At 43.8% G+C, this 24,664-nt stretch overlaps 1 protein-coding gene across 1 annotated transcript in view; it reads left to right on the forward strand.

The window, feature by feature from the left end:
- Window positions 1-24,664, forward strand: part of espn (espin) — a gene marked incomplete at both ends in the record, with an annotated part of 215,492 nt that overhangs the window by 85,139 nt on the left and 105,689 nt on the right. Inside the window, 4 exons of the mRNA XM_084333047.1 lie at window positions 153-335; window positions 12,266-12,421; window positions 16,763-16,982; window positions 21,970-22,247. Of these exons, the coding sequence (XP_084189173.1) occupies window positions 153-335; window positions 12,266-12,421; window positions 16,763-16,982; window positions 21,970-22,247 (837 nt within the window). The remainder of the gene's footprint in view (window positions 1-152; window positions 336-12,265; window positions 12,422-16,762; window positions 16,983-21,969; window positions 22,248-24,664) is intronic.

Consider the following 24,664-nt stretch of genomic DNA (forward strand, 5'->3'; position numbering starts at 1 on the left):
ACTCCAGTTGTAATACCCTGGTAACGGCAGGAACCCTAACCTGCATGTCTTTTAGATTGTTACACTGTAGCGATTATATTTTACCACTGTATATTCAGGTCTATAGCACCCTGTGTGTGGTTGACTCGTGTCCTTTCCCCCCCTCCTCACAGATGGGTTTCACGGAGATCAGTCTGGCGGACCGGGACGGAGATGGTGCCACCGCCATGCACTTTGCTGCCAGCCGCGGCCACGCCAAGGTGCTGAGCTGGCTGCTTCTGCATGGTGGAGAAATCAACACGGACAGCTGGGGAGGCACACCTCTACACGACGCTGCAGAGAACGGAGAACTGGAGGTGTGTGTGTGTGTCTGTTTGTGTGTCTGTGTTGGTTTGTGTCTGTGTGTGTGTCTGTTTGTGTGTCTGTGTGTGTTTTATTTTTTTGATCCACTTTTTCTCCTCTTTTTATATTATTCTCCCATCCCAATTTCGCTGTGCCAATTCTTCCCTCCCCTGTCTTGAACGTTGCTCGCATATGCCCCCCACTGGCCGGTTGTAGGGAGGATAGAAGCCTTGCATCACGTGTCCCCTCCGATACACTAGGAGGCAGCCTGTCACATCTTTTCACCTGCCAGCGCGGACTCTCATTGGCGAGGTGTAACGTGTGGGAGGCTCACACTACCCCCGCCATTTCCTGTCTCTGCTGTGCAGGCGTCCCCCAACCGACCGGTAGGAGTCGCTGTCCGCAACGTCCAGATTACCACCCATCGACTTCCACCAGCTAACTCTGCCAATTGAGTTAGTATGACGGCCGGCTCAAGCCGGAGGCAACGCCGACAGCCGGATTCGAACCCGGTGTCTCTTGCGTTGGTGACGAGCGCAATGTCCGCTGCGCCACCAAGCCGCCCTACGTGTCTGTGCGTGTTTATAGCTGCGACTGAGTACCAAATCTTGAATTATGGGCCAATTTGATTTCTCAATTAACTTTTTATAGATTATTTGACAGAAATACAAATTAAATACAATTTTAAAAATATATTTTTACTGGATGCCAGATGCCTGTTTTTAAGTTCCAGCTGAGAGGTAGGAGCTGGGAAACATAACGGTTCCATAGCCTGAAGTCTTATGTAGAACAGGTCCAAAGTTTATAAAAATCCCACGGAAAATTAATGTTTTACAAAGGATTTTGTAACATGTGTGTACCCGTAAAATGTCTGCATGATTATCCAAAATGGCCGTCCACTCCCATTCATTCAAAGGCTTTCTTCAAAACAATGGACTTCTTCGTCTTCTTGTGTCACCTTCCCCCACTCTCAGCACTCGTCTGGGATCGCTTTAGGAGCAGATGCTCCTTGGCTACAAATGCGGTCAATCATTTTCAATGTCGGGGGTCATTGGTCCACTCAGGATAGGGGCAAACAGGACGTGGTCACTTGTCCGAATGGCTTGTCAAATGACACTCGCCGGATGTTTCGTCTTGTAACTCGAGACTGCAAGCACGCAATAGGTTGAGTGGGGTGACGATCAAAAGGCAGCAAATTCTACTTTCCAACAATGTATTGGTTGATCGGCGATAAAACGCAGCCCGGAGCCGACAGACGAGAGCAAAGTGCCATGAGGTTGCTAGGTTTATTGAGATATTCATGATAATGTTGTCTGGTGAAAAACACACGTTTTTTTACGTGTCCTGTTTGGATATGATTTAGACTAGGTCTAGCAGTGTTACATTTCTTCTGATTGTTCTCTGAGGGTGATTGTTTGTGAGATTGCTCCAGATTGAGTTTGTATGGTAACTGCCCTTTTCTTTGCAGATATGTATGAGATCAACTGTCCCCTAATCACAGCTTTAGCAGCATCCCATATCACTGCAGGAGTAACGGGGGAAGCAGCATCATATCACTGCAGGAGTAACAGGAGGGGAAGCAATTTATGCAAATGACATGTCGTCAGCTTGTGACTGCAACTTGTTCCTGTTTGCGGACGACTCAGCCCTGCTGGTCTCTGACAAGAACAAGTTACAGGTTGAAAAAACCCTCAGCTCGGAACTAGGCAGAATCTGCATATGGCTCGCTGATAACAAACTATCATTACACATGGGCAAAACGGAGTCTATTCTCTTCGGTTCAAATAACAAACTCAGCAAGACCGACGGCTTCTCAGTTACAGTGGGTGACAATATTGTCACAAGGAAAGATGAAATTACCTACCTGGGTTCCATCCTAGAGGCTAATCTCTCCTGTGACAAAATGGCATCCAATGTAATAAAAAAAAGTCAACCAAAGAACTCGATTCTTGTACCGGATCTCCTCTCTGGTAAACAGGAATACCCTGAAGACTCTGGCAGGAGCACTCATTCAAGGGTACTACGACTATGCTTGCACCTCATGGTACCAAAGCACCTCAAAGGCGCTAAAAACAAAATTACAAACATCTCAAAACAAACTGGTCAGACTACTGCTTGACCTTACTCCTAGAACCCACCTCACCCCTGCCCACTTTGACAACCTAGGATGGCTTATGGGCCTGGTCTACAAGATACACTACACGACCAAGGTACCCATGTACATGTCAAAATACTTCCCAAAGGTCAGTGAATACCACGATCACAACACCAGAGGGAGCTCCACAAATCATGTTAAACCCAGATTCGGCTCAAATAAGGGACTAAACACGTTTCGCAATTATGCCACATCAATGTGGAACGCCCTACCCAAAGCTGTAAAGGAATGTGGATCACTACCCACTTTCAAAACCAATCTCAAGGGACACCTACGGGAGACTGCAATTCAAAACTGGCCCCTGTAAATGTCCTAACCCAACCCCCTCCAATGTACAGTCATTTACCTAGTATGGTTTTGTCAATAGTCCAATGTACAATTTTGCTTGTTTGTACAGTGTCTCTCCCCCCCCCCCCCCCCCCCCCAATGTACAGTTTTGCTTGTTTATACAGTGTTTCTCTCCCCCCCCCCAACCACCTCCAATGTAAATTACCCAGTATGGTTGTCAATATCCCAATGTAAAATATGCTATATGTGCAAAACCGCGGCAGTAAAATACGATAAAAAGATGGCTGTCGCTAGATTTCTTTCTCTCTGTCATCTTGCTACAAGATGCGCTTCATCCCAAAACTATCGGCCCACTGCCAGCGTTTTTCAGCTGGGAATGTGAGCTAGGTGGACGCATGCCCTAACAGTGATGGATCACGGTTTATGTGGGTTTTATTTTAGTTTATTCTAAGGTGCTTTGGCTTTATTTCGTCTTTCTGTGAGGCACAGCTGTCGATCACTGGCCTCTGCAGTTAATTGCCATGCGGCATGGCAGGTGTGTGGGCTTGATGGCCACCTGATTGGTGTCAGATGTGCAGTGCCTTTAAGTAGGTTTGGTTGACTGTGTTCGGATGCTTGTCCATTTCATGTTTTTTTTTAGTAGAGGAGTGTCCCAAGCTCATGATTCTAGGGTTTTCTCTGTCTCTAGTGCAGGGGTGTCAAACTCATTTTCACAGAGGGCCACATCAGCATTATGGTTGCCCTCAAAGGGCCAAAGACCGTATAAATGTTAATGTAATGTAAAATAAATGTAGCTACACATTTACATATTGTTAAACATGGTGTTTCTGTATTTATTACTTATTCAAGTTATACATATTGCATATTCATTTGCATAAATGTAAAAATATATGTTAGCTTATGATATTTTAACAAATAATTTTAGTTTATCAGAACCCCATATTACTCCACCAATCAATGATCAAACCATTAAAGTAAATAACAAAGAAGAATATCATCAAATACAAGCTATGACATTAAGTTTGCTCAAAACCTTTTTGTCACAGTCAAGAGGGGCAGAACTAACAACTGTGAGCTGCAAAGAACACGTGGGACAGATGTAGCAGATGTTACAAAAACAAATGGCTGCACACAACCTTGCAGAGGCCATACATCCAACTAATGGAAGATAGTTTAATTAACTTTAATTAACAGATTGCAGAATGGGTACAGTACAGTACAGCTCAATACACACAATTGTTAAGGGGATGCAGACCAGAGAAAGACTTTCGACTTGTTTACATCAGGGTCCCCCATTTTCAATTCGTAATGAAATTGCTATTATGTGTCTGCATGAACACACAACTGTAACTGTACTCAAAAATAACAAAATAAGGGTTGTCTCAGTTCACAACTATATTGGTCAAGTTTTGGGTGGGACTTGTTTGCGTCCCTACAGCTTCTTATTCAATTGAGCGAGATGCTCGGTTATGTCACACAGCCAGTTTGCATCTGACAGTTCAGACAATATTTTTTCAACCCTTTGTTACCTATTCCGCCTGGATCTTTTTTGTATTTTGGGCTGTAAAATTGTCAAAGAATGTCTGAGGAGTAAGTGCTTTTGGCTTTTTTCCTTTGTTACCTCAGATGTTCAACATACATGTATGTGTAAGAATGTGTAATAACTAAGGCTGTCAAAGTTAAAGCTTTATTAACGCATTAACCCACAATTATTTTAACACTGCTATTTTTTAACCCAATAGTAATGTAAAAAATTTTTTTTTTTTTTTTTTTTTTTACTTGAGCTCTTGGGGGGCCACATCAAATGACGTGGCGGGCCGGATTTGGCCCGCGGGCCGTGAGTTTGACACCTATGCTCTAGTGCTATTGTTTTTCTTGTTGTTTTTCAACTGCTACACTTTTTATTTTTATTTATTTTATTCCTGTGTTTTCCCCCACCCTCTCTCATCGCGCAGCGATTCCAGTGCTTTAAGATTCCCCCTTTTGTGTGTGTGTCTGCGTGTGTGTCCTACCCCCCCCGGCCCCCATCCTGACAGTGACAGGGGAAGCAGCATCCCATATCACTGCAGGAGTAACAGGGGAAGCAGCATTTTACTGTCTGCATTCAAGTTTGTTTATTATTTGTCACAATAAAATACAGAGTACTTTACGATGAAATGCTTGTTTCTGTATGAGCCCCTGAGAGTGTGCTTCATACAGTAAAAAAAAAGTAAGTAAAAAAGTAATTAAGAAGTAGGTAAAAAGTAAGTAAAGGAATGTTCAATATACATACAATATACAGTGCAGAAATGAGGTACAAAACTTAGGGTAAGGTGCAAATGAGGTATGAATGTAGTGCAAATCTCTTTAATAATAGATAAATATAATTTAGTGTTAAAGTGTCTAAAGTATTGTTACAGCCAGTGTCTGGTGTTGTTACAGTGTTTGTCAAGAGTGAATAATTAAATGTCCAGTATTTAGCATAGTGTATCTGTTGAGGAAGGGATAGCTGGAGGTAAACTGGTGAATGGTCTGATATAAGAATGGATCCTATACTACAGGAGGTTACAGAGGTAAGGTGATTCAGGGGTAAAAGGAAAAGCCGAGAATATGTTTTGTGCTCCAGACATTGACGACACCTGCATCATTAGATGCCATCTTTAAAGCCTTTGATGCATTAGGATTTGTTATTAACCTCTTAAACCTTAAAGGGCCAGATGTTGTTCATTCAGCCCATGCACAACACTGAGAGATTACCTGTAATTTAGCATAACCTCATAGTATGGCGAACGCATACATACTACACACATACCCTCCCTCTCTCTCTCTCTCTCTTAGTGCGTGAGGAGGAATTGGTGATATATTTTCTTTGGCATGAAAAGGGAAATAGTAATCAAACCATTAGGACCTGCATGACACTCTCTATTCATTATACAAGTTTTACCCTGAGGGATGATTTACAATAAAGTGCTAAAAACGAAAAAGTAGGATACTTACATTGTTGACGCTAGAACTCCCAAAATAGCGTTGGCATAAAAAAAGAAGGTAGGCCATCTGTAGTTTACAAAATCTGAAGTATTTCCAATCATTTTGGATTGCTCAGAGGATTGTCTTCGCGACCAAGTTGGGTTCGGAATTATCTGCCATCATGCTAGATGTTGTTGTTTTTACTACTTACTACTGGCACGTTCTTCAGCTCAATGAAAGTGACGTGACGTGTCTCCTATCTAGGGTGGCCAGACGTCACGCATTGTGCGTGATTGTACAGCATTTCTGTCTCTTTTCACGCGTCACGCAAATTGGTTGTCATCCTAACGTGGACCCCCCCCCCCCCCCCCCCCCAGCCAATGTGAAAAACCTCTATGCGTTGCGCGTTACTAGTATCTGACCGCGAGTGACAACAAGTCCCAACGCTGTCGCACACGGAGGGTCCGTTTCACGAAACCAGGCAAGGGATAAACGCGCGCACTACGGATCAGATCAGTTCCACGCGCTGCTGTTATCTCCGCTGCTCGGCACGAGAGAAGACCGCTTGGTACTGTATTGTACCCATTCTGCAATCTGTTAAATAAAGTTTTCATTCATTCATTCATTCATTCATTCATTCATTCATTCATTCATTCATTCATTGGTCCAAATTTGAAAAGGGGAAAACAATCCCAAGCGGTTTAGATTGAAAACGAATAATAACAATAAATAAGATGCGAGTAGCCGTTCGTGTAACCGGTAACCACCCCCCACACAAATCAGTGCAGGTAGAAGATAATTGTATTCTGTACTTTATTATTGTGCCATTACTGTTCCTGCTCTGCTCTCATCACTGCAGTGCAGTGGACTTGTGAGTTGTTTTGGTGAGTTACTTTTGTTAGTCAAAAGTCAAAGTCAGCTTTATTGTCACCTCTCGTAATGTGCAAGACATACAGAAAAATGTAATTACATTTCCCCCCTTCCCACAGTGTATATAAAGAACACAATCTAATACAAACATAAAGTAACATATAGTACACTATAAACATAAAGTAACATATGGACACAGTATACAGGACTATATACAATATAGAACACCTACAGGTTTTTGTTTTTTCATGAAGGTTCATTGCTCTGGTTTCAGGTCGTGTTCCCCCAAAAAATGGTCCTTGTGGTGGGTTGGAGATGTACGTTTTATTAATATGGGGTCACACGGCCGGGAATCGGGACTGAACACTGGGAAAGACCATTTATTAGATAGTACCCCTTGGAATTAATTTAGTAGGTTGAACTCTGGTTTCTTTTCTTTTGTCTGTATAATTGTTAGTCATTATTATTATTGTTTTTGTTATTTTCTTGTGAAGTTCTATGTATTGTGATTGTGGTTAATGTGTTGTCTTGTCTCGTGAGAATGTCAATAAAAAAATTTGATCAAAAAAAAAAAGGACTATATACAATATAGACAGTAGCTAAAAAAAAAAAGTTTATGTATGAGTGAATGTAAATATAGAGGTAAACGAGAACTTTTAGCAGCAGTGGTACATGGTAAGTATGAATAATAAATAATGGCAGTAAAATACAATAATACAATAATGGCAGTAAAGTGGCACTGAGATAATGGATATGGCAGTACACTAATATGATGTACACTAAATAAATAAAATAAATAATGGCAGTAAAGTAAAGTGGCAGTGTGTGTCTGTGTGTGTGTCAGTGGGGGGGGGGGGGGGGGGGTAGTCCAGAGTCTGTGGGGGGCAGAGTAAGAGAGGGGGGGAGCTGTGTGTGTGTGTGTGTGTGTGTGTGTGTGTGTGTGTGTGTGTGTGTGTGTGTGTGTGTGTGTGTGTGTGTGTGTGTGTGTGTGTGTGTGTGTGTGTGTGTGTGTGTGTGTGTGTGTGTGTGTGTGTGTGTGTGTGTGTGTGTGTGTCAGTGTGGGGGGGGGGGGGGGGTTCTTAGTCCAGAGTCTGGTGGCAGAGTAAGAGAGGAGGGGAGAGCGGGGAGAGAGTTCAGCTTCCTGACAGCCTGGTGTATGAAGCTGTCTCTCAGTCTGCTGGTCCTGGCTCGGAGGCTCCTCATTTTCCTCCTGGAGGGCAGGACTCAGGAGAGTGAAAAAGCGTTGTGAGGGTGGTCATTATGCGTAGTCTGGGGGTCCAGACCTATAATCATAAGTGATTGTTAGTCTGGGTGGTCATTTTATTTATTTTGAGTACTTAACACCCATTAGAGACAAAAGGAAAAAAAATTTATAAAATGAATAAGGGAAAAACATATTTAGGCTTGTCATCATTTTAATGAGAACAGTGGCGGATGAGCCTTGATGGAGGGGACAGGGACAGTCCACAAAAAAAAGGGGGGGGGGGGGTGTCCCACATTGTCCCTCACAAACATACCCTTTGTCCCACATTTGGTTTATTGGGATCTGGTCACCCTACTCCTATCCGTTTGTATCTAATATTAATTTGACAATGTAATGTATGTTTTAATTTTTTTACAAGTCGATTTATTCATTTGAATATAGAATATTTGTAGATGTCCATACTTAACTTATTCAGCGCCAGCGATTAGCCTAACGTGCCAGGTTTCCATAGCATATTTTCACTGTGCGTCACTATGTTTGGAGAGCTATATCTATATTATAGCTATGGAGACAATACTATGGTAATTTGACACTGACTTTCTTCCGTCGAACATGCAAAAAAGAGATAATTTCTTTACCTACGTTCGCGCGTTATCCCGTGGTGAATATTGTATAGTTTAGGAGTGATCCCGGATAATTCCTGAAAAGGGTGCTACGTGAATTCTACTATAAGCATTGGTGTTTCTTGCCTGGACACGCTACTATTTCCAAATCAAATGTATATAATAGGTATTATGTTTCATCATGAATGCATGAAAGGGGGGGGGGGGGGGGGTAGTTTTTTTATGCTTTGACGGCCAGTAACAGCATTCGTGTTGAACATCACACACGCTGATCAGCTGGATCTATATGAAAACATTGTTGGATCAAGCTGAAATTGATGTCAGATAGTCCTTACCTTTGATCTGGGTTATTCCAAAAAGAATATTCCAATTGTCTGATCGCGATTTCCAGTATTGGTGTCCATCTGGTCCCGGACATAATTTGGCACAACTTATGGATAGAGTGTGCCAGATGCGCTTCGAAGTGGTCGGATGAAGCGATTTACTCGGCTCCGTCTAAATTTAGCGCCCGGAGGGATTTAAGTGTAACACACGGTGAGATATAAGGTTTCAAAGGGTGGGCGACAATGTCACCTAGCAGGATGCGGCCGGTATTGCACATTGGCGATCTCAGAATAATTTCCTATGGCAACACCGAGGTCAGTGGATGAATAATGAATAAAGATATCGAATAAAAGAAAAAACAACCAAAATCCGAGATATCTCTGGTCTGGCGTCCAACGCATGGCAAGTTAACCCAGGATATCTCGGGTCTGGCGTCCAATGTGTTAACAGTAACTGCACACTACGTCCCCCCTGAGTGGAACATGGAAAGCCACATTCTGCAAACTTTCCCCCACTGTACCAAAATTAACCGTGACTTTAAAACCAAGGTACGTACCGAACCGTGGTTTTTGTGTACGTTACACCCCTAGTAACCATGTCTGTCATACATTTAGGACGGTCTTCATTTGGAGCATAAATGTTAAGTAATGTAAGTTCTTGGCCATAAAGCATTCCACAGATTAATACATATCTCCCAGCGAATTTGAATTTGTAGGACAGAACTTTCTTTTATTAAAATTGTTTATGGCAAAACATTTTATTTTACAAAGGAATAGGCTCATCTACAAGATTAAATGGTTCAAAATAAACATTAACCTCTTACCAAGCACTGTCCTGAAATCGGGCCCTCGTGCCCATGCACGCATGTCACTGCACTTTGCAGTGTCTACCGGCTCAGGGCTGCATTTTCCACCAAACATATAATATACCGTTCGAAAGATCTATTTGTTGCCGTTCGAACGCCACCCCACTCGACCAAATCCGTGCCTTGGTTCTCGAGTTACCTGACGATATGTCAGGCAAGCATCTTCTTATGCGCCACGCGCCATGATGACCACCCCGGACTGTATTATGCTCCAGAACTGACCAATCACTGCTGATGGTGAAAATGATTGGTCAGCGTTGTAGCCAACGAGTGTAAGCTTCCAACCATACCACGTGTGGGGGGGGGGGGGGGGGGCCGGGTGCAAATATAGGAAGTAGGTGAAAGTTGACGACCGGAAACGAGAAGTGAATCGGACTTCAGAACGCACAGCGGTGGATGAGGAAAGGGGTTTTGGAAAGCTTTACTTTTTTGCGTCTGTTTTACTAAAATGTCTCTCAAAGACCCATTTCTGAACGGATCTTTATAATATTTGGACCTGTACTACATAAGACTTCGGGCTATGGAACCGCAGTGTTTTCATACCGCTATGCTGGAATATTGGAATATGGAATCTTGAAACCACTAAAGAAAAATGTGAGTACACAAGTTCAACTCAAGTTCAGAACTCTGTTACTCTATTTTAGTGGTTCCCAAACCTCTCCTCGAGGCACCCCAGCCGTTCCATGTATTTGTTAAATTCCACCACCAGCACACCTGATTCAACTAATAAAGGGCTTGTTGAATCAGGTGTGCTGGTGGTGGAGTTTAACACGGAACGGCTGGGGTGCTTCGAGGAGAGGATTGGGAAGCACTGCTCCATTTCATTAGCACTAAAAGTGATTTTCCTTTTTTGCATTAGTAACTTCAGAATTATATGTATTTATGTGTATGTGCACTATGCCTTTAAGTAACCTGTTTTACGACACTAGCGTAAAGTGGACCTTTGACGTTTCACGTAATATTCAGTACTTATATGTGTGACGTAACCTGTATGCTGTTGCTCATTGGCTCATCAGAAGTCAACAAACTCTAACGGAACACAGCGTGTGTGGACAGTGGAATGCTTTTACTTTACAGTAATAGATAAATAATTGAATCCAAGCGGCGTGTTATCCTCTTCCATTCACATTGCACGTTCACTCAAAAAGGGCAGGAGGTCGCAAGAGACGGATCAGTTGAGTAGAGGAGTAAAGATTAGTTTCCGACGGGGTAAAAAAAAGATGCATAATAATAAGCATCAAGCTGAGACTTCTTCTGCTTTATAAAGAGGATTTCCTTTTCAGATTAGACTAGATTCAACTTCATTGTCAGAGTACAAGTACAGAGAACAACAACGTATGGGCCGTCTACATACTGTACAACTTCATTTAAAAGCCCAGTCTAAAAACAGGAACAGTTCTGTTTCCTCAGTGGGTGTTTGTGGCTGACATGCTGTATAATCATCAAGCCTGTTGGATTCATCGACTCCGGCTGTCGGCGTTGCCTCCGGCTTGGGTCAGCCGTCATACTAACTCAATTGGCAGAGTTAGAGGGTGGAAGTCGATGGGCGGTAATCTGGACGTTGTGGACAGCGACTCCTACAGGTCGGTTGGGGGACGCCTGCACAGCAGAGACAGGAAATGGCGGGGGTAGTGTGAGCCTCCCACACGTTACACCTCGCCAATGAGAGTCCGCGCTGGCAGGTGAAAAGATGTGACAGGCTGCCTCCTCGTGTCCCGGAGGCGACACGTCATGCAAGGCTTCTATCCTCCCTACAACCGGCCTGTGGGGGGCAACGTTCAAGACAGGGGAGGGAAGAATTGGCACATGGAATTGGGATGGGAGAAAAAAAATTGAAAAATAGGAGAAAAAGTGGAGGATTTAGAGACTACTCAGTCATTTGTGTAACCTTCTCACCTACCTCCTTCTCCCTCCTCCTCTCTCTTTCTCTGTCTCTCTCCCACCTTCTCTCTCTATCCCTCTCTTTCTTTCTCTCCCTCTCTTCTCTTCCTCACCTGCAATTCGAAACTGGCCCATGTAAATGTCCTAACCCAACCCCCTCCAATGTACAGTAAATGACCAAGTATGGTTTTGTCAATATTCCAATGTACAGTTTTGCTTGTACAGTTGTACAGTGTTCACCCCCCACCCCTCCTACCCAACCCCCCACCACCCAAGAACCACCTCCAATGTACAGTCCCACCCCACATTTTTTTACGTCAAATGTATACTCTTTTCTGGACTCTTTTTGTATCACAAACGGTACTGTATTTGCAAATCTGGTATGTCATAAATGTATAGATGTAGCAGTACTGTCTATCTGTATGTCATGTATGTCATATATGTCCTGATGAATTGAAAATGGGGGACCCTGATGTAAACAAGACGAAAGTCTTTCTCTGGTCTGCATCCCCTCAACAATTGTGTATATTGAGCTGTACTGTACTGTACCCATTCTGCAATCTGTTAATAAAGTTTTCAATCAATCAATCACCCTCTCTCTTTCTCTCTTCCTCTCTCACTCTCACCCCTTTTCTCTCTACACTCCCTCACTCTCACCCCCCCCCTCTCTTACACTCCCTCTCTATCGCTCTCTCTCGCACACGCCCTCTCTCTCTCACATTCCCCCTCTCTCTCTCTCTCTCTCTCTCTCTCTCTCTCTCTCTCTCTCTCTCTCTCTCTCTCTCCAGTGTTGTCAGATCCTAGTGGTGAATGGGGTGGATCTTGGTATCAGAGACCAGGATGGCTTCTCTGCTGCAGACCTGGCTGAGTACAACGGACATTCCCAGTGTGCCAAGTACCTGCGCACTGTGGAGAACATGGTGAGACACATGACTGCATCCCAAGTAGGTCCTCTGCTCATATACCCACTCATGAAGCTCACATAGTAGGTCCTCTGCTCATATACCCACTCATGAAGCTCACATAGTAGGTCCTCTGCTCATATACCCACTCATGAAGCTCACATAGTAGGTCCTCTGCTCATATACCCACTCATGAAGCTCACATAGTAGGTCCTCTGCTCATATACCCACTCATGAAGCTCACATAGCAGGGAGGAGCATCAGGGCAGCTGTTGATGTTGCAGTGCAGTCAGTGGTTAATCCTTAGAGAAGTGGCCTTGTGACCTGAGGGTTGCCAGCTTCATCCCCCGGACAGGGGGGGCCGTGCCTTTGCTATCGCAGCCCCTGAACTGTGGAACAGCATTCCCACCTCCATTAGGCTTGCCCCCTCGATAGATGCCTTCAAATCGAGGCTCAAAACCCACTTCTACCTACTAGCCTTTCCCGTTCACTGACTCATGCCCTGTTTTCCTGTGTTTCATGTGTTTGCCTGTGTGCCCTCCCATAACACGGAGTGTGATTGTTGTCAATATGTATCTACCCTCTGTACAGCACTTTGGTTGACACGCGTCATGTGAAATGTGCTATATAAATAAATCTGATTGAAATAAATCTGATTGAGGGTAGGGGAAGTGAACAAATAATACTCTTCCCTCCTTCAGTACCCACCATTGGAAGTGCCCTTGAGCAAGGCACTTAAAGATCCCTTCGACTCAAAAAGTATTTTTTTAATGGTTAACTCTTCTTGCATGATACATCTGAAGTTGGGCCGTTCGGGGATATTGTCTAGTTTTACTGATCACTTTAATATTGAGAAACCATAATACATGTCCTTTTCCAAAAGAGGAATCTCACAGTATAATCAGATGTGTTTTCATGTGTTCTACTGAGGAAATGGTATATGTCCTTCCTTCCTTTGAAACTATACATCGTATCAAACGTTATAAATGCATTTCATAGGTTATCCTTGTGCTATTTAAGTTCACCAATTACATGGGCGTGGCCTATGAAACTCATTATGACTTTTGATACAGATGTACAGTTTAATACACACGAACGCACATCTCTGAGTATACTCTGATTATACTTGCTATTTTTTTTTAAAAGGACATGCGTCATGGTGTTTGAAGGTTTAAACACTTGGATTGGATGGCAGCCTGGTGAGAGGATGCAGCATAGCACAACATTTCTTAACACTAAAGCAATCAGTGTGATCTTGGCCTGTACTAGTCAACGTCATGCCAGACGATGTTTAAACACGGCCTGTGTGTAGTACCCGTCCTTTAATAAATGTTCTATATCTACCAACTAATTTCTCAGGGCACAATGTCCCTGCTGTCAGCGATATGTGATTATATGATATAATGTGTGACATTTATTAATAAGTTAAATCTAACAAACGCATTCAGCCTCAACGCTGCTAAACCGTTTTGTAGCTAATCTGCTCAGAAGTGAATTTAGACTCGGCTAATCCAGCTGGAAGCCATGGTGAAACACCACCCTGTAAGACTGCAACAACAACAACAACAACAACAACAACAACAACAACAGCACATCAATCACTGAGACAAATGAGTCCCTCGACTGTCGCCCGTTTACACGCTGCCGTTGACTCTCCCCCATGCTGTGGTCCTTACGGATCCAAACCACCAACCCCCTTGAGTGGCCTGAGAAATAATAACAAGCTCACTCCGATGTGGTTCCCTGTCCCCCTGGTGAAGTGGGTAGAGTGAGTTCTGAGGACCAGCTGTTATTAAAGCAGGCTAATTAAAACCCAGCATGCAACTGTTCCCTCCCCACGTGTCCTCACATGGGACGGAGAGCGTGAGATCGTTTTCACACAAGGGCCTTTACTGTAGTTGCTTAGCACGTCGAGGCCTCACTCCTGTTCACCTTGTGCTTCTAGGCAACAAGGATGCTGCCAGCTTGCTGCTTTTGTAATTCCACTTCCTGTATCCACACAAGGAAACTATAAAAGAAGGAAGGGTCATCATGTCAGGATACCAAAGTTCTATGCCCTCCTTGGTGTCAGACTTTGGTGCCAGTTCTATTGAAGTCTGTATTCAAATTCAAAATAGATATCTGAGGAAATATATATCAACCAATATATATATATATATATAACATTAGCTTGTTAACAATGCAACAAATTGCAGATGATTCTGACACCCGAGGTAATAACCTGGGCCCAGGAGTTCAAAACTTGTAATCCCTATCTGATTGGATCAGATTTGTATTCATTCATTTCAACTCATTATGAATTGAAAATGGGGGACCCTGATGTAAACAAGACGAAAGTCTTTCTCTGGTCTGCATCCCCGTATTGTGTGTATTGAGCTGTACTGTACTGTACCTATTCTGCAATCTGTTCATTAAAATGTTCAATCAATCAATAGGGATTAAAAGTGTTGAACTCCTGGGCCCTGTTGACCAGATAATCCCATTCATCAATGTCAGTCAAACAAGTGAAATCAGTGAAAGTTTCCACACTTGGCATTAGGGGTGTAAAGGTATCCGTACCGAACCGAACAAGTTTCAGTGTGTACCGTACCGAACGTCTGTGTAGTGTACCGAACGAATACAACGCTATGTTAACCACTAACGACCGCCCACCGGGGGCTGTTTTTCCTCACAATCTAATATTATTATTATTATAAAAAAAAAGAATATTACAAGTCGATTATTAATTTCAATATAGAATATTCGTTGACAGCCCTACAAGTACAATTAGTTACTGCACACTACATCACCCCTGAGTGGAACATGGAAAGCCAAACTGTGTCCCCCACTGTATCGAAAACCGTACAGAATCTTGACTTCAAAACCGAGGTATGTACTGTACCGTGGTTTTTGTGTACCGTTACACCCCTACTTGGCATGTATGTGTGTTTACGTGCTACACAGTGACGTGATGACCCTTCCATCAATTATGTCGTAGACGGATCTTCATGATCAATATAGGTTTACATGTAGGTTAATTGAGCTTGGGCTAAGGGCAGTGCTCTCATCAAGGCCATCTGGGAGAACACTGGCCATCTGGGAGAACACTGAAGGAGAGTAGAGAGGGGTGGGGGCTGTGGCTCCTTTGCTCTCACCAAGGTGTGAGAGTTAAGCTATTGTTTGGGGCAACTAAAAGGTATTAAAAGGTCTTACATTAGTAATCAGAATTGTAGGCCTAAAAGGTTCTTAAATCTGTATTGGATCAGGAGGTTATTTCTATGCTGTGATAACTTGTTGTTAAAACTGTATATTGTTTAAATGTGTTTGGGGGAAATGTCTAGGCTGCAAAGTAAGCAATAGCCAATAAGCCCTCCCCCCCTAACAATTGATACGGAATACATTTTCATAGTCATTTTCCTTCATACATTTTTGCCAGTATGGTTGTGAAATATATTCTGTATAAATTCTATTCAAAGTTGTCTTAAAAGGTCTTAAAGGGGAACTATCTTATAAATGGCCTTTTTGAGTGTTTAGCATTGTTTCCTAGCTATGTGAACTTATATTAATATGATCTATGTCTCAAAATTCTCATATTGGCGCATTCTTCCAATTCTCCTCTCACAATATTCACCCTCACTGAACTGAGTCATTTGAAAATGTGCGCGATATGTGATGTCATAAAGACACCGCTGCATGTTAATGTTCAGGCGGCGGGGCCGAGCCGCGTGGTTTAGGAGCCCAGGCTCAAAACACCTTGAGATCTTGAGGTAGAAAAATGCTGTTTTTGAGGACTTGATTAGAAATACAAAACAATGAATAAAAAAAATATATATATTACAGAGGTGTTCCATAGACTCACAGGAATTGTGTAAAAGTGCCCAAAATAGTGAAAGAAATAGTAAAATAGTTCCCCTTTAAATTGAACTTGAACCCTGATAATATAAAGCATGATTAGCCTCACGGTTTGTCGAGCCACATGTTCTTTATCTTCACAAGTTTCTTTGTTACAAGCAGAGCCATCCCTAGACTTGTAGGGGCCCTAAGCAAAAATGGATACATAAGATCTCCAGAGGGGTGCATCCGTTTCAACAGTTTGCCCTTTGATTGAAATTGTGTTTGACACAATGGTTAAATACAACTGAAACCACCTGTTAGTTACTATACCGTTCTGATCAGACAGTGATTGAAGGTGAATACAGCTGAAACCACTTGTTGGCTACTGTACCATTCTGATCAGACAGAGATTGAAGGTGAATACAGCTGAAACCACCTCAGGGCTTGACATTAACTTTTTCTTTGTACTATTAATCCACCTCATCTCATTTCCCTGTGAAACTTACCAGAACAGGCCTGGCATCAAATGGAAAGTACAAAGTCCAACAATGATCTCCATCCTCTTTTCAGAGCGTGGAGCACCGTGTTCTCTCCCGAGACCCGTCTGCCGACCTGGAGTACAACAAGCAGCCCGACTCGGGGCTCTCATCCCCGAACACCACCATGCCGCCCACCGCCAACCAGCCGGCACACTTTGAGATCAACTCCCCCTCCAGCACCCTGTCCAACTACGACTCGGCCAACTCCAGCCAGCACAGCACCGGGGAGAAGAAGCCCAGCCCACCACCCGGTCAGTGGTTGTTATTCTGAGGCCAGTGGCGTTGGCTTGGCTGCGTAGACGCAGTAAGGAGGCCAGTGGCGTTGGCGTGGCTGCGTAGACGCAGTAAGGAGGCCAGTGGCGTTAGCGTGGCTGTGTAGACGCAGTAAGGAGGCCAGTGGCGTTGGCGTGGCTGTGTAGATGCAGTAAGGAGGCCAGTGGCGTTGGCGTGGCTGTGTAGATGCAGTAAGGAGGCCAGTGGCGTTAGCGTGGCTGTGTAGACGCAGTAAGGAGGCCAGTGGCGTTGGCGTGGCTGTGTAGATGCAGTAAGGAGGCCAGTGGCGTTGGCGTGGCTGTGTAGACGCAGTAAGGAGGCCAGTGGCGTTGGCGTGGCTGTGTAGACGCAGTAAGGAGGCCAGTGGCGTTAGCGTGGCTGTGTAGACGCAGTAAGGAGGCCAGTGGCGTTAGCGTGGCTGTGTAGATGCAGTAAGGAGGCCAGTGGCGTTAGCGTGGCTGTGTAGACGCAGTAAGGAGGCCAGTGGCGTTAGTTTGGCGTTGGCTTGATGTAGTATAAGGAGGTAGCTTACCAATAAGAACCTTAAAAAGAACAAATACCAGTGTTTGTTGTGCCTCTCCATCAGCGAGGACCAACCAATCTTCTCATAAAGGACACGGTGATGAGTGTCGTATCTATCATTAGTGATGAATCTGAGGGCAGAGTGATATACAGAGTCCAAGGATTTAAGGGTTGAGGCTGCAGCATGCCTATAAATTACATCACCATAGTCCAAGAAAACTGCTTTGACAACTCTCTTTCTACTACACGTATAGACGTGCGTGAGTGTGTGTGCGTGCGCGTGTGCAAGCATGCATGCATGCATGTGGTTGTGTGTTTACCACAGTGTTTAAAAAACGCCTGTCCCGTCTCTCTCACCACAGCTCTGCCTGGTTACACCAGATGGCTGAAGTATGTCCACAATGCCAATGGTGGGAACCTCCACTATTCACTGGATTGGAGCTAATGGCACAATTTGCATTCCTCTGTTCTGACTCAGTAGTGTGTGCCATACCACTGCTGCCCTCTAGTGGCCTGAAGGCAGACAGCCTCTTTTTGGTCAAGGGAGGTGGAATGGTTGAATGCTGCCCTGAAGTCATTGAATTAAGCAAATATTTAAATTGTTATTGGCCATATAAATGTAGGGTATATTCACATATGTGTTCATATACATTCTAGAGTTTCATCTGTACCGATTGTAAACAAACAGCCACAACATACCGGTACATCAAACACAAGTAAAAACTCATATTTACCTGTTGTCTAATGTTAGTCCTTGTATTAAGAGCTCAGTCAGTCAACTAGAGAATGACAGCATGTTGTCTAGTGTTAGTCCTTTTATCAAGAGATCAGTCAACTAGAGAATGACATCATGTTGTCTATTGTTAGTCCTTTTATCAAGAGCTCAGTCAACTAGAGAATGACATCATGTTGTCTAGTGTTAGTCCTTTTATCAAGAGCTCAGTCAACTAGAAAATGACAGCATGTTGTCTAGTGTTAGTCCTTTTATCAAGAGCTCAGTCAACTAGAGAATGACAGCATGTTGTCTAGTGTTAGTCCTTTTATCAAGAGCTCAGTCAGTCAACTAGAGAATGACAGCATGTTGTATATTGTTAGTCCTTTTATCAAGAGCTCAGTCAGTCAACTAGAGAATGACAGTATTTGTTTACATTTGGATCACGGATTGGCTCTTTTAACTCATTGACTGCTGGGGATTAGACTGGGCCCCGCTCTAGCACTGCCACGCTTTAAAAGATAGGACTGCATGTTTGTAGAGCTATAACTATATTCTATATTATAGCTATGGATACAATACTATGGCCCATTTGACAGCACCTATCTATTGTTCAATATGTGAAAAAGAATAAATGTTTCCATCCATACGTTCCCTTGTTATACAGTGGTGAATATAAGTATGGTTTTAGACTGAAAGGTCTTCCTGGACGACTTATCATGTTTTTTTATTGTTTGTTTCCCATTATTCCTTCTATTTTTGTAATTTCTTTCTTCATAAAGTGTCCTTGAATGAGTTCCTGAAATCCGCTTGTAAATTAACATCCATTATTATGAAAGCGCATCCATTATTATGAAAGCGCTCACAACAAGGTCTGTGTTATCCTGAGTAACCAGGGTCATCATTTCTAGACCTCTGGGTAAGAGATCACACTGAAACTATATGGATGTATAGATAGACCTCTGGGTAAGAGATCACACTGAAACTATATGGATGTATAGATAGACCTCTGGGTAAGAGATCACACTGAAACTATATGGATGTATAGATAGACCTCTGGGTAAGAGATCACACTGAAACTACATGGATGTATAGATAGACCTCTGGGTAAGAGATCACACATACATGGATGGATAATGGGTAATATGGAAGTGTAAGGGGGACAATATGTTTTTCTTGTTTGCCCCTGCGCCAGCTATTATCCTCATCCTGTAGTCCATTGGCAACGCTAAAAGATAGGCATTTTCACTGTGCGTCACGATATTTGCAGAGCTATATCTATATTCTATATTATAGCTATGTAGACAATACTATGGCTCATTTGACAGTCACTATCTCTCGTCCAACATGTAAAAAAGAGTAACATTTTTCATGTATATGTTCGCATGTTATCCCGTGGTGAATATTGTATAGTTTCAGAGTGATCCGGGCTAATTCCTGGAAGCTGCTGTTTTTTAATCTAGCTAAAGGCGTTCGCGTTGCTCGCCTGGACACATTACTATTTCCAAATCAAAGGTATATAATATAATTTTTGATGCTCTTGATGATCGTCAGCAACGCCATACGTTTTGAATACTACATACGTTGATCGTTATAGTCCTTACCTTTAATAGGAGGTATCCCAAAAAGAATATTCCAATTGTCTGATCGCGATTTCCAGTATTGATGTCCATCGGATCCCTGACATGAAATGGCACAAAATATGCATGAACGCGTTACAAGGTGCTCGGATGAAGCGTTCCAAATTCTCCGCCCGGACCATATATAATGTAACACACAGTGTGAAATAAGGTTTCAAAGGGTAGGCGATACTGCCACCTAGCAGGATTCGGCCGGCATTGCACTCTCTGGGTCTCAATGAGTTCCAATGATAACACCGAGGTCCGTGAGAGTTTATAGGATATTAAAGTCGAAAAAAATAAAAAAAACTATCTAAAAACGAGTTAACCCGTTATTGGTGCTCAGCGGTTGGCGGCCAATAAAGTGCACAGAAAGTGTTAACAACTGAGCCAGGTCAGAAGAAGCACATTTAAAGGCACAGGCACACACTGAAGTCTGTCTCTGCTCAACCCACACACACACACACACACACACACACACACACACACACACACAGGACAAACAGGTCCACCGACGACGCGGTCTCCCAGGTACTGCACAGCACCCTCTCGCACCTTGACCGTCAGAAGGGGGGCTATGTGAGACTGTTGTTCATTGACTACAGCTCAGCGTTCAACACCATAGTCCCCACCAGACTGGTGGACAAGCTGATCGAGCTAGGTCTGAGCTCCGCCCTGAGCGCCTGGGTACTGGACTTTCTGAGCGAAAGACCCCAGGCGGTCAGGGTGGGGGGTCAGACCTCCAACACCATCACCCTGAGCATCGGGTCCCCCCAGGGCTGTGTTCTGAGCCCCCTGCTGTACTCACTCTACACACACGACTGTGTGGCCAAGTTCAGCTCCAACTCCATAGTGAAGTTCGCAGATGACACGGTGGTGGTGGGGCTGATCTCGGACAACGACGAGAAGGCCTACCGGGAGGAGGTTGAGGTACTGGAACGCTGGTGCCAGGACAACAGCCTGCTCCTGAACATTGGCAAAACCAAGGAACTGATCGTGGATTATAGGAGAGGACAGCAGGAGACACACACACCACTGATGATAAACGGGGCTACCGTGGACAGGGTGAGCAGCTTCAAGTACCTGGGGGTCCACATCTCAGAGGACCTGACATGGTCAACACACATAGACACAGTAGTAAAGAAGGCGAAACAGCGTCTCTACCACCTGAGACAGTTAAGGAAGTTCAGAGTATCGGGGAAGATACTCCAGTCCTTCTACTCAGGAGCTGTAGAGAGCATCCTGACCGGAAACATCACTGCCTGGTATGGAAACAGCACGGCACAGGACAAGAAGGCCCTACAGAAAGTGGTGCGCTCAGCCGAGCGTACCACGGGTATTGCACTACCCCCCCTGCAGGTTCTATACAACAAGAGGTGCAAATCCAGAGCCTGCAGGATAATGAAAGACCCTCACCACCCCAATAACAGCCTGTTTCAGCTGCTGAGGTCAGGCAGACGCCTGCGAACCCCAGCTACTAGGACAGAGCGGCTTAGGCTCAGCTTCTTCCCCCAGGCCATCAGAGCCATGAACAATGAACATTGAGTGCTCAGAACATTGAACTGTCCACACACAAGCACACATGAACACACACACGACACGCACACTGTGCACGCTCACACACGAGCAGCCACTTAACACTTTAACATGAGCGGGCACACACTCATGTCGCACACACGCACACTTATGGCCAAAGGAAAGGACACTTTAAATTAGAATAACAGGAACAGTGTATTGCACTACCAAAGCTAACTAGCATGTCACACATGCTCTGTAAATAACTATGTACAGATACCGAGATGTCACTCCATGTTACCTGCTACCTGTTACTGCACAATGTTGTTTCTTCTTTTGATTCTATTATATGTACCACTGTATTGCACATCATTGCGGGCAAGACCACCCGCATTTCATTGTATACCTGTATGCCGTGACAATTAAAACTCTTGACTTGACTTGACACACCTGCCTTGCCCCCTTTCATATCTCATGAACCGTTTGTCATACGGACACAGTTCCAACACTGTCACCTTTCGACAGGTGACTGTGCATTAAACAACACTTTCACTATTTCACTGGAATTGTCTAGTTATTATTATTATGTCATTCCAGGTGCATCTGAGTCTGCCATTACGGACATGCAGGCCTACATGGACATGCTGAACCCAGACATTCGCTCCGGTCGTCCCAAGAAGGAGGTGTCGTCAGCCGGCTCTGGTTCCAAGCTCCCGCCGCCACCAGCCTTCCCACCCCCACTTCCACCAGAGACCGCTGGGGTTCCCCCTCCTCCTCCTAGCTACCCGGCCCCTCAGCCCCCCGAGGAGCAGGCCTCCGTCGAGTTCCTGAAGGTGAAGAGCAACCTGCGCCACGTGGAGAGCGACAAGAAGGGGGTAAGATTCACGGCTAGAGTTCAGAGGCCTGGGTCGTTCCTGCTCTCCAGCTGATGCTCTAGAGCAGTGGTTCTCAACTGGTCTAGCCTCGGGACCCAACATTTTCCTTAGTCATTAAGTCGCGACCCAAATTTTTGAACCACTATGATTTATATATAAAAAAAAAATTGCAGTAATACACAATCTTTCATGCACTGTTAAAAACATGAAATAAACACAAACAAAGTGCAACTAGGGCTAAAAACCCAATGAAATAAAATAATAATAAATAATATATGTTTCTTAGCAGATTTCTTAGCTTAACATAACCTACGTTTGGGGGAACTAATGGGATAACTGGGGTTGCAACAAAAGTGCACCAGTTGAGAAACACTGCTCTAGAGTTCAGAGGCCTGGGTCCTTCATGTTCTCCAGCTGCAGCTCTAGAGTTCAGAGGCCTGGGTCCTTCATGTTCTCCAGCTGCAGCTCTAGAGTTCAGAGGCCTGGGTCCTTCATGTTCTCCAGCTGCAGCTCTAGAGTTCAGAGGCCTGGGTCCTTCATGTTCTCCAGCTGCAGCTCTAGAGTTCAGAGGCCTGGGTCCTTCATGTTCTCCAGCTGCAGCTCTAGAGTTCAGAGGCCTGGGTCCTTCATGTTCTCCAGCTGCAGCTCTAGAGTTCAGAGGCCTGGGTCCTTCATGTTCTCCAGCTGCAGCTCTAGAGTTCAGAGGCCTGGGTCCTTCATGTTCTCCAGCTGCAGCTCTATAGTTCAGAGGCCTGGGTCCTTCATGTTCTCCAGCTGCAGCTCTAGAGTTCAGAGGCCTGGGTCCTCCATGTTCTCCAGCTGCAGCTCTAGAGTTCAGAGGCCTGGGTCCTCCATGTTCTCCAGCTGCAGCTCTAGAGTTCAGAGGCCTGGGTCCTCCATGTTCTCCAGCTGCAGCTCTAGAGAAAAGTAGAAAAGTTCTGCAGTCCCTTGTTCTCTGAGGAGCGCAGATACAAGGACACATTTATACAGAGAAACACAAGTGTATATATATATATATATATAAAACGTATAGTGGTGGGACTCGATTACAAATTTGTATCTAATTATTTTTAGCCTTAATAGTTAATTAATCAAAATTAATCGCATTTTAAACGCATGCCAAGAGCACATTTATTTTATTTAAATGGATTTTTGGTATACGAGTGAATCAATGAATATACATTATACATATGTTTAAGCAGCTAAATCTTGTTTATTAGCTACTACACAGACCAACAGATCAATGCTTCTTTAACAAAGTGCAGCAATTTTAGGAATTATATATATATATATAGCGCAAAGGACCTCAAGCACTTTCGAGGTAAAAGTAAAATGCAGTACTTTCAAGTACATTCCAGAACAGTTGACCATTGGAAAAAAAAACTCTTGATTGATCTAAATTTCTCTTATTTTTTCAATATTCTGTATGAACAAACCAGACTAAGATAAAAAGGTTGGCTCTGCTTTGCATACCCAAAGTAATTTGCGATTTATTATACGTCATACTTATATCACATGCATGAGTCTGATCTCTTTTGAAAGGTAACATTCCGAGGTTTCTTACACAATAAAGAAAAATCACTTTGAGTGCTAATGAAATAGAGTAACAGAGGTTTGAACACACTGAAGTAAAGTTCCAGCTGAGAGGTAGGAGCTGGAAAACATAATGGTCCTATAGCCTGAAGTCTTATAGTCATACATACTGTCACAAAACAGTCACATCTAGAGACCTCAAAACCTACTCTAGCGAGGCCTTTAACCTTGAACTGGAGGGTCTGGACTGGTCAGATGAGCTCAATGGTACACTGGTTGAAGAAACATGGCTTGGCTTCAAAACCAAATTTTCAACGATACTAAACAACATGGCCCCCCTAAGAACCATCAGGGTAAAAAATCGCGCAGAGCCGTGGATGCACGCTGAAATACTGACCGCTATGAAAACCAGAGACAAAAAATGCTCTGAGTTTCGTAAAAGTCAGTCAAAGCTTACCATAAGCACGAGCAGTGAACTCCAAGCCCACGTGACTGAACTCAAACTGGAAAGAAACAGACTAAGAAATGATGTAAACTCCATGATCAAAACAGCAACAAAAAAAAATCATCAATGACAAAACCGAGGAAAACCAAAACAAACCACGTGAGCTTTGGAAATTACTCAATAACCAACTAGGCTGCAGTAAAAAACTTAAAACCAGATTCTCTTTTTTTTTATCCACTTTTTCTCCCATTTTTTCTATATTTTCTCCCATCCCAATTTTCGTATCATCCAATTCAACCCTCCCCTGTCACGGACGCTGTTTCTTGCCTCCCACAAGCCGGCTGCAATGTGGACTAAGTCATACATGGCACAAGTCCCCTCCGGTACTTGAGGTAACAGCAGTCGCATCTTTTCACCTGCGCAGCTCGATCTCTCAGTG

This window comes from Notolepis coatsorum, assembly GCF_963971535.1.
Source record: "Notolepis coatsorum genome assembly, chromosome: 17".
NCBI classification, from domain to species: Eukaryota; Metazoa; Chordata; class Actinopteri; order Aulopiformes; family Paralepididae; genus Notolepis; species Notolepis coatsorum.